We start from the raw sequence: 16,674 nt of genomic DNA on the forward strand, positions 1-16,674 counted from the left end.
ATTTTTTTAAAAATGGAAGCAGTTTTTTTCCCCAGGGGATCGATTTTCTTTATTAGATTCACATCCAGAGCAAAGCTGAAGAAGAAGCTCTGTGATTCTAAATATGCACAATGGAACCAGAGAGATGGTTGTGAATCAGTCTGTAGCTTCCAATTGTGCAGGGTTTCTGCCATCACAAGTCTCACCGGGTGCAGCAGTCAAAATCACTGGACAAGTTACTCTGATTCAGTCGTCATGGAAACGGATCATTCTCTAGCTTTTTCTGTCTTTACTGAAGAAACATGAATCTGCTTTTGGATAGTTTATACTGGATATTCTGTTTATTTATTCTATTAGTGACCCCCCCAGTCATTAGTGACTGAAACAGCCGTTAACCGGTTTGTGGACCGTGTTCGGATGTTCAGTGTTTGGTGCGTTTCGGTGTCGTCACTCCCGCACCCGCTCCCGCTCCTTGTGGACCACGATCCCTTTGCTGATCAGGTCCGGGATCTCCACGGCGAGCCACGGTCCGAGTCCCAGCGCCATAAGATGTGCCAGGCCGAAACGTGGGACGTTGCGGGCCCACAGCGGTGCGAAGTGATCGGTCAGGCAGATCTTCCCACCCCGGTACATCTTTGCGGTCTTTCCGTCAAGTTCGGGAACCGCAACCTCGGGTGCGGTGTCCGGGTAAGTCACGGGAATATCAAACTCTATTTGGAACTCGTAGCGCAGCAACTCGTGGATAAACCAACAGGTGCCGGTCCATCGTGTCCCGTCTGGGTTCGACTCCAGGCGGAACCAGTCGTTGTCCGCCGCCTTGTTCTGCTCTACGAAGTGAATCAGCGCCTGGTACTCCTCCTTCAGCCGCTGGGGCCACAGCGTCCGGTCCCTCGGCCCCGCGTTCGTCTTCAGCAGCGGGATTTGAGAAACTGCCTTACGCGTGGCTTCGTCTGCCATGTTGGCCCTGTAATAAATGAAAGATCGGTTTAAAAGGAGTTGAAGCACATCCGCTGAGTTTGCCGTCGGTTCCCTCTGAGCTCTGACGTGGACTTCCGGAACAAAAAAAAGCACTTCCGGTGTGGATGCTTCAAAATAATAGTTATTGATCAACGGTTCTAATCGGAACACTGTTCGAAGTCAGACCTTTTAAAATTTTCTTATTTTGTATTGAAGTGAAATACACAGATGTTTAGTTTCAGCTCTGTCGGTAATGTATTTCACGTGCTGGTCTATGTTTCTTAACCACTATATGCCCTTTTGAGAAAATGCAATCTATTATGTGTACATGTCTTCACGGCAATTTACATGTGCTCTCAAGTCTCTTCTGCTAATTAGTCAGTACTTTCCGCATGTTGCCTATAGAAACTGAGGCTAAATTCTTATCAGCATTATAATGCAGTAATAATAAAGCAACATATACAACTGACAAGATAGGGGTTAAATGGCGTTGAACCTGAATGGAAATTGACAACAATATTATAAATAACTGTATGATTAAAGTATGTCTGCTGACCAGACATTGATAAGTGCAGAGGTTTATTTCATATCCCAAATACATCATGGACCGCTTCTGCCGCAGGGTCCAGTCTGCGCAGTTGCTCCTCCCGTCCAAAGGGCGGCGCTGTCGGGTCACATGTTGTAACGGGAAGACGAGAGGAAGAGGAACGGCTAATGTGAAGCAACGTTTATAATTTGCGATCTCCATGTATAAACAGTTATTTCAGTTATTCGCATTTGTTGCTAAATCCGGGCAATAGAATACACTTGATTTGTATTATACAAGAGGTAGAGCAATAAAAGGCCAGAGCGGCTGTGATGGCGGCCGACCGACGAGAAGACAAAGGTGAGAAGCTAGCAAAATGCTTTGTTAGCAGTGGCTAATTGTTTCCATTAGCAGGTCTGTTATCTTCTGTGTCTTGTATGTTAGTTTTTTAACCTGTTACTCTTCAACAAATGACAATCTGTTATTGTAAAACTGACTATAACGTCAATTAGTAGCTGGTCACTGATCTGGTAGTTTCACGAGAAGCAGCTGTCCATACGTGTAAACAGGTTCATTCATTATGGCGTTGCCACCAACTGGATCCGTCCTGTTTCGGGTTTTCCTTCTACGCGTCCTTAGCAAACTCTAACGACGATTGTATTTGCGAAAAAAGAAAATCTCACTTTTTTTCAATGTGAGGGTCACAGCTTGTTTATGGAAATTTTATTCCGGAAACCTCTGGCACGACAACATATAGGGTACGAAAAACGTGGGGCCTTTAAATGCCGTCGGAGTTACCCGCACACGTTAGAACTCTTGGCTCTGCTGTGTCATTGTCTCTATTAGTGGTTTTTATTCCTCCTAAATGGGTGTTTTTTCAACTTTTGTTTCAGATGGAGAGCTGAATGTCCTGGAAGATATTCTAACGGAAGCTCCTGATCAGGATGATGAGCTTTACAACCCAGAATCAGAGCGGGAAATTAGTGACAAGAAAGGTACAACTCAGAAGTGTTCTGTTAACGTGACTGAGAAACCAGCTTCATCTCCAATATACACCAGAGCCAGTAGATTGTATTTTAATTTCCTTCTGATGAAATTACTCCCTTTTAAACAAGAGCAAATACTACTAATGCCATTGTTAAAGCTAAATATTGATATCTGCCAAGAGCATTAAATGCTATTAACCTCTCGAGATAAAAAGAATTCTATCCATCCCAATCTTTGTCTTTTATCAGGAACAAAGAGAAAACTTGAGCACTCTGACATCCGGGACTTGAAGAGGCCCCGTCCTTCGTCTCGCCAGGGCCCCTCCAGGTCATCTTCAAACAATAAAAGATCCTCTGGTCCACATCTGTCGTCATCATCCTCATCAAAAAAGCTGGGTTCTAGCCCTCGCGGTCGCCATGCTGGCACCAGTAGTTATTGTCCTGACTACTATGACGAGCGAAAAGGACGTCGAGGAACCCGCGATGGGACTAGAAGCCGTGGAGGGGAAGATATGCGGCGCAGAGAGTCTCATCGAGGCCTGGAGAGCATAAGCCAGGTATCGATACCGCTCATTCAGTTATCTTAATATTAAATAAGGGTGGAGGAAAATAACATTATTTTAAAAGATCTTTGCCTAATATCAACGATTGACTAGATACCATATGGTTTACTTTGATGTTTCTGAGGAGGAACCTGAGACATCACAGGTTCCTGTGGCGACCGATGACATCCTGACAGCTAATTCAGTGTCAGCATGACAAGCGATCGTTGTTTTTGTTTTTTTTTATCTAGAAAATGCGACGTGAAGAGAGGAGACCAAGCCCGTCCCCACATGGCGAGGATAACCACTCTGAGGAGGAAGATGAGGCAGGAGCAGAATATGGGTCAGAGCCACGGTCTGGAAGCTCCTCCCCCAATGCTTCCCACGTAGAAGAAGAGGAGGAACATGAGGACGAAGAAGAGGACGATGAAGACGAAGAGGGTATGGAAGAAGAAGAGGAGGAGGAGGAAGAGGAAGAAGGAGAGAAAGAGGATGAGGAGGAAGAAGACGACGAAGAGGAGTATGAACATCGTGGCGGAGATGGAAACGACTATGATACTCGGAGTGAGGCGGGAGACTCGCGCTCTGCGTCTTCTGTTAGCTTCTCTGATGGCGAGTCGGTGCATTCGGGTTCTGCCTCTGAGGGCTCAGGTACTGAAGTTTGGTTACTTTCCAAAGATTTCAAATGATTGCGTCCCATGACTAGAGCTTCCATCCCAGCTAACGAGCGTAGAAATACATGAGAACAATAAACGAGCGTTTACTTTTGCCGTGCAGCTCTTGACCAGTTCTGTACTTTTATTTCAAAAGGGTCGGACAAGAAGAGGGAGAAGCTGTCGTCCTCCGTGCGAGCAGTTCGAAAAGGGATCGACAGTGAGTCGCAAGCTTCAAATCAAAAATGTGGCAGTTCCCGTCCTGCCTTCTAATCTGTTCCAGCATTTATTGTCCGTGTTTATTTTACCCTGTAGGAAAGTTCGTCACGTGTCAGGATCCGAGCAGTAAATTGGATTACATCCTGCGAGACGCCAGGTTCTTCCTGATCAAGAGCAACAACCATGAGAACGTCTCGCTGGCCAAAGCTAAGGCAAGCTGCTGCTGACGCCAGGCTCTTTGGTTTATACATTCATGCCAAATATAACGGCTTCATTCTTCCTGGCATGTTTAGGGGGTTTGGTCCACGCTGCCGGTGAACGAGAAGAAACTGAACGCAGCGTTCCGCTCAGCTCGGAGCGTCATCCTTGTCTTCTCTGTCAGGGAGAGCGGCAAGTTCCAAGGTACATACGCAACATTCCCAGCATTGTTCACGCTTGGTGCCTTCCGAAGATTTAAATGCGTTTACTCGGCGGCACGTGTAGGTTTCGCACGTTTGGCATCGGAGTCTCATCACGGTGGATCTCCGATCCACTGGGTTCTTCCTGCCGGCATGAATGCAAAGATGCTGGGCGGAGTGTTCAAGATCGACTGGCTTTGCAGGTTAATATAAATATAACACCTCTCTGCTTGCTTTTATGTGCAAAATACAGAAAATTATTTTTTTTGTGCCCAGGAGGGAGCTTCCTTTTACCAAAACGGCTCACCTGTCCAATCCCTGGAACGAACACAAGCCAGTCAAAATTGGACGTGACGGACAGGTCTGTCGTCATTCTGCTGCTTTTTTCACGTTTAATAATTGCCTAAATAGTGAAACTCTTTCTCTTGGCTGTGAATAAAACCTCTTAGGAGATCCAGCCAGACATCGGCGCTCAGCTCTGTTTGCTCTTCCCATTGGATGAAAACGTGGACATCCATCAGGTAGCTCGCCGTATTCGCCACAAGCGCCGGACCCCATCAGAACAACGGCCTCGGGGTCGACCACCACAGCGCGAACCGGGAAGGTTAGCCAATCATCAAGCTCCTCCTGCTTCCTGTTCTTCTCCTGCATCGACCATGGCGCCACCTGCTGCCGGATGATGGGGATGGCCTCTGCGTTTAGCTGGTGGCTAGCCATCCTGTGGCTAGCATTGCTGGTGCTCTGGTTATGGTTGTTTTTCCAGCCTCGGATTTTCATCCAGAGTGACACCTCACTCTGTCTTTAGGTGGAAATCTTTACAGGTGTCACAAGGCAGGAAGTCTCATCCTTCAACAAAGCCATCCTTAGTCACAGCTCAAGTTACGGAAAGAGTTCACAATTAAGTTAAATTCCCAATCGAATTAAGTTCCCATTTTAATTTACTATATATAGATGATTTTTAAAAAGCCTGCAGGCTTAGATAAGATCATTTCTCAAATTTGTTATCTAAATTTGTTCTGTTCTTAAGCTCTTTTCTCTGCAGGAGCTTCGTTCATCGGAATTAAAAAAAATAGAGACGTTTCAACACTTAGCAGGACTGATGCTGACCCTTTCAAAATAAAAGCAGAGAGGACACTTGGGACTGATGAAGGGTGACAGAGGTAGAAGTAAGCTACAGAGAAAGAGAGAGAAAATAAGGGATCATCTGAGCTGCCAGCAAACTGGTTCTGGTTCTATGAGGCAGTTCATTCACACCTTGGTGTGTGGCCACTGGACTGTACCCAATAAGGAGGTGGTTTGGGCTTCCCGACTTGGTCGTTTCAGGTAACAAAAGTACAAAAAGGAAATGGACTCGGTTTAATAATATTCTAAAAATCCTCTTGAGACTGAAAAAGCCCCCTCCTTTGTTAAAGGACAGTCGTTTTAACCCCCTCTCCCAGCACACACGCCGAGTCAGGACTGAGTTTATTCACTACAAACTGTTTATTGGTGTGTTTTCACTGCTGAACTGAATACAAAGGTGTGTGTGCAAAGGGAGAGGAGGAGGAGGAGGCGGGTAGAAATAAGAGTCATGAACAATGGAGCAGCAGAAAAAGGAGGAAAATGGTTTTTGAAGGACTTTCTGGTCTGGAGGGTGAGGGATGGGGCTGAGAAGGGGGGGGGCATTGTGTGTTGTTTAACAGGACTGCACCATCATCATCTTCATCATTACCCCCCCCAGCTCCACCCCTTTCAAAATCAGAAGGTTTTAAAATCCTTTTACACGGACTGAAAAGGAGAGAAACTGTTTTTTTTCTTTTTATATTGAAAGTGCTCACACATTCAAACAGCCCCTCCCCACATAAGCAACAGAAGCGGTATGTTGTCCTTTTTAAGAGGCTTCTTCTATGTTTATTTGTGTGTGCGTGAGTGTGTGAGAGAGAGATGTTTGTGAAAATGCAGTATTTTTGTATCTCTAGAAGGATTAAGACATGAAGTTCAAGGTTAATGTCCCGAGTATCAGGTAAATTTGAGAGGTCAGATTATCGCCAGTTTCCGGACCTGCGGGAGAATCAGCCACAATATTAAAACTAAATCCAGGCGAACTCTTCACACCATCACTGCCAACATCACCAGGGCTCTCGGCAACCCAGGCGGGACAGCGTGTTCCTCCCAGGAGCTCCACCTGTCCACCAGGCCTCCAGAATCCCCAGATCCAAATCTGAGTGAAGATGAATAAATGTGATCCATTGTAGGTGTGGCCATGGATCAGATTACCTCTGAGACATTATCAAACGGTTGTGGGCAGTGGTGGTTATCATGAACCAGCCTTCAGGTGGGTGTTGGTTCTGTCCCGAGTGGTTTTGATGTTGTGGCTGAGCTGTGTAGCAGTCAGGGTTTCCAGCCAGAACCAATCATCCTTTAGAACGTCACTTGTTTGGACCTGATGTGAAACGCCTGCTTTTTGTTCCTGTTCAGCACTTTTCTGGCTGTGTTAGCGTTGAAAATACCGTGTTCTGTTTGACGTTTGTTCCGAGCGCGTTTGCTGCTGTGCTTCTGTGGGTTAACGCACGTGTGAGTGTCTTACTTGTCAACTTGTCTATGTAGGCGTCGTCCTGAAGAGTACGACCTCCACAGCAGGAAGAGACCACGAATTGATGGTCCGCCCGACTTCAACCAGCGCGCAGGTTGTTCATTTTAGACCGAAAAGCCACCTGATGTTTCAGAAAGATTATGTGAAGACAGTTCTCCGTTGTCCGTCGTGAGAGGGGGGAGTTTTAACGAGAGGAATTTAACAGAAGGAATTCATTATTTTTCAGGATTCATCCAGGACCTTCGTAGTCAACCTGTGGACAGGTGAGAAGATGAGATAAACTTCCTGCTCACCTGAAATAGGCCACAGATGTACAGATTACACCGTACGCAAGGTTTGAGAACCTTTTTATTCTTTCAGGCGGTTCTCTGGGGTCAGACGGGACGTGTTCCTCAACGGGGTGAGTTGATAATCTGCCACTTTGGCATTGAATTGGCTTTATGGACTCAAATGAGCAATAGTGGGCGTGGAAACGTACGTGCATGGGCTGCACCCTTGATGTGTTTTTAACCATGACAGCACAATAATTGTCCGGGCCAACACAATAGCTCTGGTTGTTAGCATTAGCGTGTTAGCGCAGCGACGGGTACAGGGTCAGGAACGGCTCGCTGACAGGTGACGTGACTCAGATCTGTGTTTCTCTGTCAGTCTTATAACGACTACATGAGGGATTATCACCACAACGTTGGCCCTCCTGCTCCCTGGCAGACTCTGGTGAGTATCTCTCTTATTGCTCCTGTGTGATGGCTGCACTTCCTCCCAAATGAGTGATATCGGTGTTGTGCCCGTCGTCAGGCGACCTACCCCAGCGTGGATCAGCCGCCTCCTCACCACCCTCCATACTACCACCACAACCACCCCCCACCGCCGCCTCATCAGGCCTACCATCATCACCACCACCCGGCTCTTCCGCCCCATGACGCTCCGCCGCCTCGCTTCAGAGACAAGCAGCGGCCCCCACAGCACCGCGCCTTCGCCTCCAGTCCCGTGAGTCCAGGACCGCCGCCACCTTTATGCTGACGCTGTAATGGTGACATTCCCACTCGGGTTTCTCTTGGCACGTCATTCTTCTCTATTTTTCCCGTCACGCAGCACGATTACGACATGCGCGTGGATGACTTCCTGCGGCGGACGCAGGCAGTGGTGAGCAGCCGGCGGGAGCGAGATCGGCAGCGGGACCGCGAGCGAGTGGGACCACGCCGAGACCGCGAGAGGGAGCGGGGCCGGGATAGAGACAGAGAGCGGGATAAGGAGAGGGGGCGCTACCGCAGGTGATCCGATGAAGGGGTTCCGGTGGGCGTGTGAGACATTTTATTTTGGTTGGTTTTGGCCTGGGTTCTGCTGCCCGAATACGTTGGATTTTATGTGAATATAGAGAAAATGTACAAAAACCGAAGGCTAAACTCTTTTGGTCTTTTGTCAGCTCGATCAAACATTTACAAAGAAGTGACATCACAGCTCACTCATGTTTCTGTTTGTCTTGATGTCTTTCAATGAATTGATGTAAATTATGTAAATGAAGCGCACTACATTTCCCAGAATCCCCTGGTGTATTTTTTACAGTGTGATGGATATCAGAATGTTGGGTTATTTTACTGTAAAGAGTGGAGTGAGAATTTGTTACAACAGGATTTTTGAACAGTCACAGGCTTCTGTCTCTTTTTTTCCCAGTTTAAGTCAATTTAAAATTCATTTATTTTTTATTTAGTATTTTACCTTATGAACACAAAATTGAAAAAAGTATGTGGACCGTTGAAATGTGGTTTTTTTTTTGTTATTTTTTAATCGATAATCACCTGCTGCTGGTGTTTTGGTCAAATTTGCTTGTAAGTTTTCCTATTTGTTTATCATTCTTAGCCAATGTCCAGCTGATCAATCGTATGTATTGATCAGCTGATCGCCTGATCAGTGGGAGTTAAGAAATTGCTGGTTGTGAGCTGAGGCAGCAAAACTTTTGTCTGTTTTGTACAAAATTAAAAAAATAAGTCAAACAATGTGCGTTTTATGCGAAAAATTGATGTTATAATAATACAATGTTTGTCATCACACGCACATCAAACACCAGGATGTGAGGGACACTGTCTCCAGGGACACTGTCCTCAGGGACTCTGTCCTCAGGGACACTGTCTCCAGGGACACTGTCCTCGGAGACACTGTCAACTGAACAGGTTGTTTGTTTATCAGAGAGTCCAGAACTTTAATTTATCTGAATCTGGACACGAAACTCGAGAGCAGCGCCCACAAAACAACTGCTGCAAGATGATTTCAGGTCATTTAATTGGTGGAGAAGTAGATGTTTGGTGCTTCCAATCCTGCTGCTGAGGGTGCAGCACCTTCCTGGACTTATTGTGCTGGTGTTGGACAAAGATGACTTCTTGATTCTTCCCACTAAAAACGCTTCAGTCTCCCTTCAGCCGTCGCTGCCTCCTGCAGCAGCGCAGGAGGCAGCGGACGACTGACCAGCAGAGGGCGACGAAGGTCATCAGGGTGACCAGCAGGACGCCGACCACGTCAAAGCTGTGATACTGGAACCAGTTCAGGTCATGTGACGCCACGCGCAGGTGTTTGGCTCCACCTTGGCGCATCACAAACTCCACCCAGAAGACGGCGGTCTCCAGGGGCGTCGCTGGCTGGTCATGGTGGATCAACGACAGGCGCAGCATGTTGGACTTGTAGCTAAGCATCATGGGAAAATTAACGTGGCGTGAGATCAATGTGGAAATCTGAAAGCGCTGTCTGTGACGTCGCTCTCACCTCTTCTGGGCGATGACGCCATTCAGCGCCTCCGTCAGCTGGTCTGACGTCATTTGATTGAAGTCGAGCACGACGGCGACACCGAGGCGCGACAGGCGGGCGAGGTTGTCGGGCTGGTCCCCGAACAGCGGGATTCCAACCACCGGCACAGCGTGATGTATGGCCTCGTACAGCCCGTTGGTGCCGCCGTGGGTCACAAACACGCGCGTCTGCGTGTGACCTGGGGGGATACGGAGCTTAACAAGTTCTCCAAATGCACCGCGAATCGCTAATAAGCAGTTTACAAATGAAAAACACCAACGCGTTTTGCTTTGTAAATGCAAAAGACATAAATAAATGATTCATTGTGTGACCCAACTCATCCTAGGATCAGAATAAAGAGACATTTGGGTGAGGACCTTTTAGTTGTTTGACAGGAGAGACATGATTTTAGGGTTAGGTTCTATTTGGGTTCAGATCATGGTTTGGGGACGGGGAACACATTAGGGGTATGAAAGACCCCGCAAAGATAGAAGTACAAGGGTGTGTGTACCCAGCAGGTCGTTCTGAGGGATCCATTTCATGAGTTTGGTATTCGCTGACAGTGTTTGTGGAGCTGCTCCGCTGTATCTCCAGATGACCTGAGCACAAATCAAAAGATCTCGTCAGCATCACGAAGGAGCCACATTAATGGACGGCAGCTGCCCACTGAGCTGTTGGAATGAGTCCGACCTTCTGCCGCATTCGTCCAAAGGCAGCAGCCATGACCTCTGCACGCTCGGTGGGCAGGTCGGTCACCATGGAGCCAAAACTCACCACGATGACTCCGGCTTCACCGGAACTCTGCACGAATGCCTCCACATCCTGAACGAGGTGACATCATCGACATTCCTGTCAGGATTCCAGTGAAACTTGCCTGTCAATCATCTGGGTCAAGCAGGAAGTGCAGTCGTGCCTCTGGCAAAGGCCCGGCTGGTTTGCAGTGCAGACCGCCAACGTGTTTGAAGTTGGGCATCAGCGGACGCGGTGGCTCCATGTCCCAGAAGGTTCTCATGAGCCAGATGTCAGCTTTTCCCAAAGTCTCACAAGCGCTGCTCGGACGTCCTGTTCAGAAAGGAACGATGGCTGATGTCTGATGATGATTTGCCTCAAAGGAACCAGGCGATTTGCTCCAACCTTTGATCTGACTGTAGTAGTGGTCCAGCGACCACCTCCAGAACAGCTCTGATATGGCCGAGGCGGACACATATGTCATCACGCTGGTCAGCCTTTCTGTGAAGGTCATAAGGTCACTGTAGGGCAGAGGAGGAGGAGGAACAAAGGACGGGGGTGCTGGCACGTGGCCGCAGTGTCGCTCCATGACGCCACCTTGTGAAAAGCGAAGCGAAATGACAAGAGGAAGGCCAAGAACGTCGGCCACAAGGTCACCGCACATTATCATCGGGTCCAGCAAAACGGCATCGAACGCGGCGTCCCTCAACGTCGCCATCAGCTGTTGGTTCTTGAGAATGGCGTCGCACTGCTTCAACCCAAAACTGGCAAAGCGTCGTAACAGATCATAAATCTTCCACACCTTCTCCAGAAAAGAGGCGGTGGGATACTCGTACATGGCGAAGTGGACCAGTTCTTCAGTGAGCCCGTGAAGCTCAGCTCTGCTGAAGGGAACCTGAAACGTCAAACACCCACTCAGCATCGTTCAGCTGCATCAGCGATAACTGACACGGAGCTTTTGGACAGAAATGATGTGGTGCTCTTGGTTTGTTTTTGTTTTCACACTTAAAGGAAACTACGGAGCCCGGAAGGGTCACGATGGTAAATGCACTTTTGCGTCACCACATAATACAGGACTCCATATTTTAAGCCTTGGATGTGTGTTAAAGACAGTAAATATTCATGCGCTGTTGCCACCTTGAACACCAGGAAGTTGAATTTGGCAGCATCACGGCTGTTGTTGTAACTGACAGAAGGCGACGCGTCAGCCACCAGAACGGTGACAGAATGGTTCCTCCTCACCAACTCGTCCATGATAGTCCGGGCGTTCAACCAGTGGCTGTATTCACCGGGAAAAACCAGGACATGGCCTCCAAATGCAGGAGAGCTCATACAGAGGAGGAGCAGAGAGAGATGGTAAAGCTTCATGAGTAGCACAATCGCTTAACACAAATGCTACAGTAACTAAATCAATGTGCTTTGAAAGCTCAGCGGGCTGCACAGACTGCAACCTCTGAACCAAAGTCCAAACAAGTCAGGAAGAGGAAGATAAGCGCTGCAACAGGATCGTAAACATCAAAGCTACATCACTACGGTGGCGCAGAACACTCAAAACTTTAGTTTAGAGTGATCTTTTACAGAAGAGCTTCTTTAAAATCTGTGCTGAACTATATAATAACTGTATGATTACAAACTAAAACTATATAATGTCCAGTAACATTTATAATTCATGTTTTGATGTGGCAACAGTACAAAACAATCAAAACAGATACACTAACATTGAGAGAAGACCATTTCTTTTTTGTTCTCGACCTCTTTATTCCTTTTGGGGTCACGTGCTGGAACCTATCCCAGGATGAACTGAGCCAAATGTGAGGATTTGGGGGTTCGGTACCTTGCTCAAGGGTACCTCAGCGGTGTTTAGAAGGGCACCTCCACCTGCTACCAGAATATCTTCCTTATTTTGTCTGCACTGGTGCTTTAAAGACTCCTACAGACCGACCGCGCTACCACGTGAAAATATCTTTTAAATTCACTTTTACCTTAGAACCTCGTTAATCATTTTGTATTTTATTACAGGTGGAAATTTACGAGGTCGTTTCAGCGCTTTTATTTTGAAATCCTAAACTCGGGCGGTGTGACTTCCGTTCTTCTGACGCCGGTTGGTAGCGATAAAAGAGGGTGTCGCTTTCTCGGGAGATGTCGCGCAGATTCGGCGTTTTTAGCGCATAATTCCCGAGCAATGAGCGATAAGAGAATTTAAATTAGAATATCGGACTAGGAGGCCACGATAAAGGTAAAGTGTTCTAGTTGATCCTGCTTTACCAGGTCCATGCACAATACAAGCTAAACGCATTTAGCCGCAGCTAGCTTGTCCAATTTTCCTTTATTCCTTTCCCCTAAATCCCCTCTTAATGTCACATCCACCAACAACATCCTCGATCTACGAACGTGTCCATTCGGTTTGCCTCATCCTACAAAGTGTGGTGGCGCTTTGTGGCCCCTGAAGATGATTTTTGTCCCCAAGAATATGGGAAAGGGCTTTAGATTTACGGGACAATTTGTGGATTTCCTCCAGCAGGATTGGACGCACTCGCGAGATGAGCAGGATCGCGATTGGATCCATCTCTCTTATCTTAATGTGCTTGTTTCAGCAAAGGGGACCAATTCGTTGATGTGACAGCATATGTTATAGTTCTGCACAGCTGAAGTCGATTATCTTTTATATACTTTTCTAGCATCACAATGCTCACGCGACCCAATGACAGTGATGACAGAGGGCGGGGCCTAATGGTGATGACGTATCCTCCTCCTGCGTTAGCTGATGGCGACAACAACACACACACGGGTGAGTTTCTCCTTTCCTGGGTGTTGATTCAGCGCTGATCATGTTTTTCTTCAGGGGTGGTAACTTCTCTGCCTGTGTGGAGCTCCTCGCCTCCTCCTTTCTCCTCCATCCCAACTTCTCCCTCCTGCCCCTCATCTGCCCTTCCTTCCCCTCCACCCATCTCATCCACACATCTCTCCAATGTGTCCTTCTCTCCTCCATCTTCTCTTGACCGTTCCCTTCCTTCTCTCTCCACAGATTCGTCTTCTGTCACCCTCTTTCCTTGTCACCATGTTACATCCAATGTCATTTCTGCAGCATCATCCTCCCCTGGTTCGCTCTCTTCTGGCTCCTCTACTCCTCTTATCTCCACTTCTACTCATTCTTCTATCTCCCCTGCATACTTTTCTCATGTTCTTCCTCCTTCTTCTGTACCTCCATCACATTCCACTCAGTGCCATTACCTATTGCCCTCTCAGTTCCTGAGTTCTTTTTCTAATGTCTCTCCTTTTCCCAATGATTCTCCTCTTTCTTCTGCTCAATCCGCCGCCCATTACCATCCTTCAACACGTATTTCTCTTCCTCCACCTCCCCCTTCTATTTTTACTCCTTGTACTTCTCACACTGCTGTTACTGTTTACCCTCCTTGTTCTTCCCCTACATCATCGGTCTCTTCTTCTGTCTTATATCCTCCTGTTTCACTTCTCCACGCAGCTCCCGTCCTCCCTCCAGTTCCTCCTCCCTGCTGCTCCTGCTCCGCTCTCTTACCTCGTCTCCTCTCAGCCCATCGCTTGGAGGTTCGCCGCCTCCTGCGAGGCGCTCTGGCCACTCTCAGTCGTCGTCTAGACTCTCTGGAGAGGAGAACCAGGAGGAATGTGAGGAAGAAGAGGACCAGAAATGCTGTAGATGGAGGAAGAGGACCCTGTTCTCATGGTGGGTTTCTGGAAGGAATCGTGATTTCAAGGTTTCAACAGTTTCATTCAGTAGGCTTGGTAAATTGTACCCTAAGGCCTCCCCTGTTTTCCTCTAGTGTCTTCCACCTCCCCCCTCAACCCTTCCTTGACAGACCAAGAGGAGGAAGCTGAGAGGAACAGGAAAAGGAGGAAAAAACAGAGAGAAATGAATCAGAGTTTTAAAAAAGGAGAAGACAAAGAAGTTGAGGAAGATGAAGGGAGATTCGTTGTTCGGATGGCGGTGTCCTTCACTGGAGAAGAGGAGGGAGCAACGCTTATTCTGCACAAATTGAACCACAGAAGAAGAGCTGAGAGTGGATTGCCCCAACCAGAGCAGGCCGTCGCTGTTTTCAGGCCAAACGGATTTAGAACGCCTCCAATGCTGCCGCATAGGTGAAGAGACATTCATGACGTTCTTATCTGGCATTTCTATTGCTTTATATTTGTAAGCCATATTTATGTGATTGCATACATCACTGATATCTCATAAAACAAAAAGAACAACTTACTGGGCATCAGGCACCCGTCAGGTTAGATAAGACCCTCCTGATTTCAGGATCTACTCCGGCCTCGTACCCTGTTGCTGCTGAGATATTTCATCTCATCATAAAAAATGTCTAATATCAAGATGTTTCTGCACTTTCCTTACAGTAGTTCCACCTTATCCTACCAGAGCTCCTCGCATCTGCTGCTGACAGCCCATAGTAGCCAATCAGACACTCTGGAGTTGTCTTCAGGCCGGTGGTGTTTCTCCAACATCCTCCTCCCCCTCAGCTTCTTATCCAGTCACAGGGCTGTTCACCAATGGTTTAGCTCCTCGCCTTTGTCATGTTTGAAACCTACCCTCCAACTCAAGTTGTCAAGAGTTGCTGCAGAGATGATTGTGGAGTCCATGAGGAGAGGAGCATGTGGAAGCCCCCTGAGGCCCCTGAAGGACTGGACGGCCCCCCCCAGCCTGAGCACTGACCACTGGTGGGTCAATTTATGTTTCTCAATCAATTCAGAATCACCCCAAATAATCTGAATGAGATATTTACAGTATAATGGATCAAAAACAAGCACTTTTTTTCCCTTCTAGCTACATGCAAGCTCTTTCTCTGAGGTAAATCTTTCAATGATGTAATCATCAGTCCCAATTTAAACACTCTCTCTCTGCGTTTGGAAAAATAACAGTTTGAGCTCAAATATGAGGTGTTTTTCACAGCTCACCCTCAGACGGTGTGAGGCAGCAACACCAGCAGAACCATCACAGGCTCCATCTCCCCCAGCAAAGGCCACTGCCCCTCTCCTCATGTTCCACCAACGGACCTTCTGCAGGACTCCCAAATGGCCAAACTCTACCTGGTGCCGTTGTTGAAACCAGCAAGGAGGTGAAACTTGGTCTAACTAAAGTGTTACTTTATCACTGTGTTTAAATGATTGGTCGTTTTCAGTTTAGTTTTAAATTGTCCCCTTTCCTCCTATTTACGAGCAGCGGGGGAAAAGAGTTTCACAGATCAGAATCCGAAGGGCGCCACCTCGCGAGACGCCGCTCACACCAATGGGACTCCCGAAGGCCAAAAGGTGAGAAGGTTTGAATGAGGAGGAAGAGAATACAGAAGAAACACTTAAATTCAACATTTTCTAGGTTAAAAAAGAAGGAATTCAGCCTGGAGGAGATTTACACTAACAAGAACTATAAATCGCCCACAAGCAACAGGTGACAGTGAAATTTACTCTGAAGACCTTCCACCAGTCCCAGAATTAACCGATCTCCGCCAACATTCCTGACTCTTGTTCCCGCAGGACGCTGGAGACGATCTTCGAGGAGCCGCGTGAAAAGGATGGAGCGCTGCTCCGGATTGGTCACCAGAGGAGGCGGAGGCTCCTCCTGTTTCCTGACTTCACTCAGCCTCGGAAGAGAAAGAGACCGTCCGGTATGAGATAGGAGATGTGGTTCCTGGCACTGTTTAATCAGTCTTGCAACCTTAAAGCTGACTGAATACCCAATACGGATGCGATTTCACTTCCTTATTTGTGATTTCCAGGGATAGGACTTCCTGTTGCCTCCACGCCCAGGAAACGAGTGGCGTCCCGCCGTTGTCATGGAAGCAACCCCGTTGAGGACGAGTCAGATGTGGATGTGATGCTTGTGGAACGACTGAGCGCACTTGAAGACTTTTTGACACAGCAGGGCCTCGACGTCTAAGCTGCGATGTCTTTTCGCCTTCTTCGCTGACGATAGGCCAAATAATTAGAGCTGCTAATGTTGCTGCGACTGATGTGCTGCCACGGCGATTGGCAATTCAGTCTGACTAATGAAGCAGGTTTTTACTTTTTGTGGTGTATTTTGACTATTTTTTACAGTGTAGGTTGTTTAAATTGTAAACTATTTTAATATTTTTAACGACGTAAGATCAAGTGTCTATCAGCCGGCCACGCCCGCCGCAGGTCAACAGTGGTTTTATATCAGTCCTCTGCAGTGCTCAATGACTACAGAAAGATGTTTTTAAAATATAATATATATTTCTGATAATGAAATGTCTATTTTTTTTTGAGGAATAAAAATTGTGGCCTGAAATGTGTCACTTGGATGTTGCTCAAGTCAGTTGATTGACAGCGTCAGTGATGTCACACCA

The 16,674-nt window shown here is 47.3% G+C and overlaps 4 protein-coding genes across 5 annotated transcripts; 2 read left to right on the forward strand and 2 right to left on the reverse strand.

Moving 5' to 3' along the window:
- Positions 1-22: 22 nt before the first annotated feature.
- On the reverse strand, positions 23-1,053 carry ufc1 (ubiquitin-fold modifier conjugating enzyme 1). Its single transcript, XM_003965620.3, has one exon. The coding sequence runs from the start codon at positions 934-936 to the stop codon at positions 427-429; it is 510 nt and encodes a 169-aa protein (XP_003965669.1). The 5' UTR covers positions 937-1,053; the 3' UTR covers positions 23-426.
- A 543-nt stretch (positions 1,054-1,596) lies between these two features.
- Positions 1,597-8,826, forward strand: ythdc1 (YTH N6-methyladenosine RNA binding protein C1). Its single transcript, XM_011605018.2, has 16 exons — positions 1,597-1,822; positions 2,356-2,457; positions 2,698-3,005; positions 3,242-3,641; positions 3,801-3,863; positions 3,959-4,074; positions 4,156-4,264; positions 4,346-4,463; positions 4,537-4,621; positions 4,710-4,864; positions 6,847-6,926; positions 7,059-7,095; positions 7,193-7,232; positions 7,481-7,546; positions 7,628-7,819; positions 7,925-8,826. Exons 1-16 carry the CDS (start codon positions 1,795-1,797, stop codon positions 8,105-8,107), a joined length of 2,082 nt encoding a protein of 693 aa, XP_011603320.1. The 5' UTR covers positions 1,597-1,794; the 3' UTR covers positions 8,108-8,826.
- A 266-nt stretch (positions 8,827-9,092) lies between these two features.
- On the reverse strand, positions 9,093-11,807 carry LOC101078758 (UDP-glucuronosyltransferase 2A1-like). Its single transcript, XM_003965618.3, has 7 exons — positions 11,474-11,807; positions 10,742-11,231; positions 10,521-10,669; positions 10,298-10,429; positions 10,119-10,206; positions 9,587-9,806; positions 9,093-9,508 (listed from the first exon to the last, which is right to left on the reverse strand). The coding sequence occupies exons 1-7, from the start codon at positions 11,702-11,704 to the stop codon at positions 9,232-9,234; spliced, it is 1,587 nt and encodes a 528-aa protein (XP_003965667.2). The 5' UTR covers positions 11,705-11,807; the 3' UTR covers positions 9,093-9,231.
- A 592-nt stretch (positions 11,808-12,399) lies between these two features.
- On the forward strand, positions 12,400-16,617 carry LOC105416597 (proline-rich protein 14). 2 transcript variants are annotated; one of them, XM_011605017.2, is made up of 11 exons: positions 12,400-12,572; positions 13,015-13,124; positions 13,818-14,036; positions 14,134-14,449; positions 14,711-15,028; positions 15,135-15,158; positions 15,261-15,426; positions 15,531-15,619; positions 15,684-15,755; positions 15,842-15,972; positions 16,084-16,617. In XM_011605017.2, exons 2-11 carry the CDS (start codon positions 13,022-13,024, stop codon positions 16,242-16,244), a joined length of 1,599 nt encoding a protein of 532 aa, XP_011603319.2. In that variant the 5' UTR covers positions 12,400-12,572; positions 13,015-13,021; the 3' UTR covers positions 16,245-16,617. The 2 variants fall into 2 exon arrangements, with proteins under 2 accessions (XP_011603319.2, XP_011603318.2); XM_011605016.2 differs by having other exon boundaries at positions 12,401-12,572; positions 14,708-15,028.
- Positions 16,618-16,674: the final 57 nt, after the last annotated feature.

This window comes from Takifugu rubripes, chromosome 6 (assembly GCF_901000725.2).
Source record: "Takifugu rubripes chromosome 6, fTakRub1.2, whole genome shotgun sequence".
In the NCBI taxonomy this organism is placed as follows: domain Eukaryota; kingdom Metazoa; phylum Chordata; class Actinopteri; order Tetraodontiformes; family Tetraodontidae; genus Takifugu; species Takifugu rubripes.

Bases quoted from the DNA above. Each gene is read 5' to 3' on its own strand.
- ufc1 (XM_003965620.3), bottom strand. From the start codon at position 936: ATGGCAGACGAAGCCACGCGTAAGGCAGTTTCTCAAATCCCGCTGCTG.
- ythdc1 (XM_011605018.2), top strand. From the start codon at position 1,795: ATGGCGGCCGACCGACGAGAAGACAAAG. The intron at 2,458-2,697 runs GTACAACTCAGA...GTCTTTTATCAG, and splicing joins GGAAATTAGTGACAAGAAAG to GAACAAAGAGAAAACTTGAG. The intron at 4,075-4,155 runs GCAAGCTGCTGC...TGGCATGTTTAG, and splicing joins TCTCGCTGGCCAAAGCTAAG to GGGGTTTGGTCCACGCTGCC.
- LOC101078758 (XM_003965618.3), bottom strand. From the start codon at position 11,704: ATGAAGCTTTACCATCTCTCTCTGCTCCTCCTCTGTATGAGCTCTCCT. The intron at 10,207-10,297 runs GTCGGACTCATT...ATTTGTGCTCAG, and splicing joins TTGGACGAATGCGGCAGAAG to GTCATCTGGAGATACAGCGG. The intron at 9,509-9,586 runs GTGAGAGCGACG...CATGATGCTTAG, and splicing joins GGCGTCATCGCCCAGAAGAG to CTACAAGTCCAACATGCTGC.
- LOC105416597 (XM_011605016.2), top strand. From the start codon at position 13,022: ATGCTCACGCGACCCAATGACAGTGATGACAGAGGGCGGGGCCTAATG. The intron at 14,450-14,707 runs GTGAAGAGACAT...CTTTCCTTACAG, and splicing joins CCTCCAATGCTGCCGCATAG to TAGTTCCACCTTATCCTACC. The intron at 15,029-15,134 runs GTGGGTCAATTT...TTTCCCTTCTAG, and splicing joins AGCCTGAGCACTGACCACTG to CTACATGCAAGCTCTTTCTC.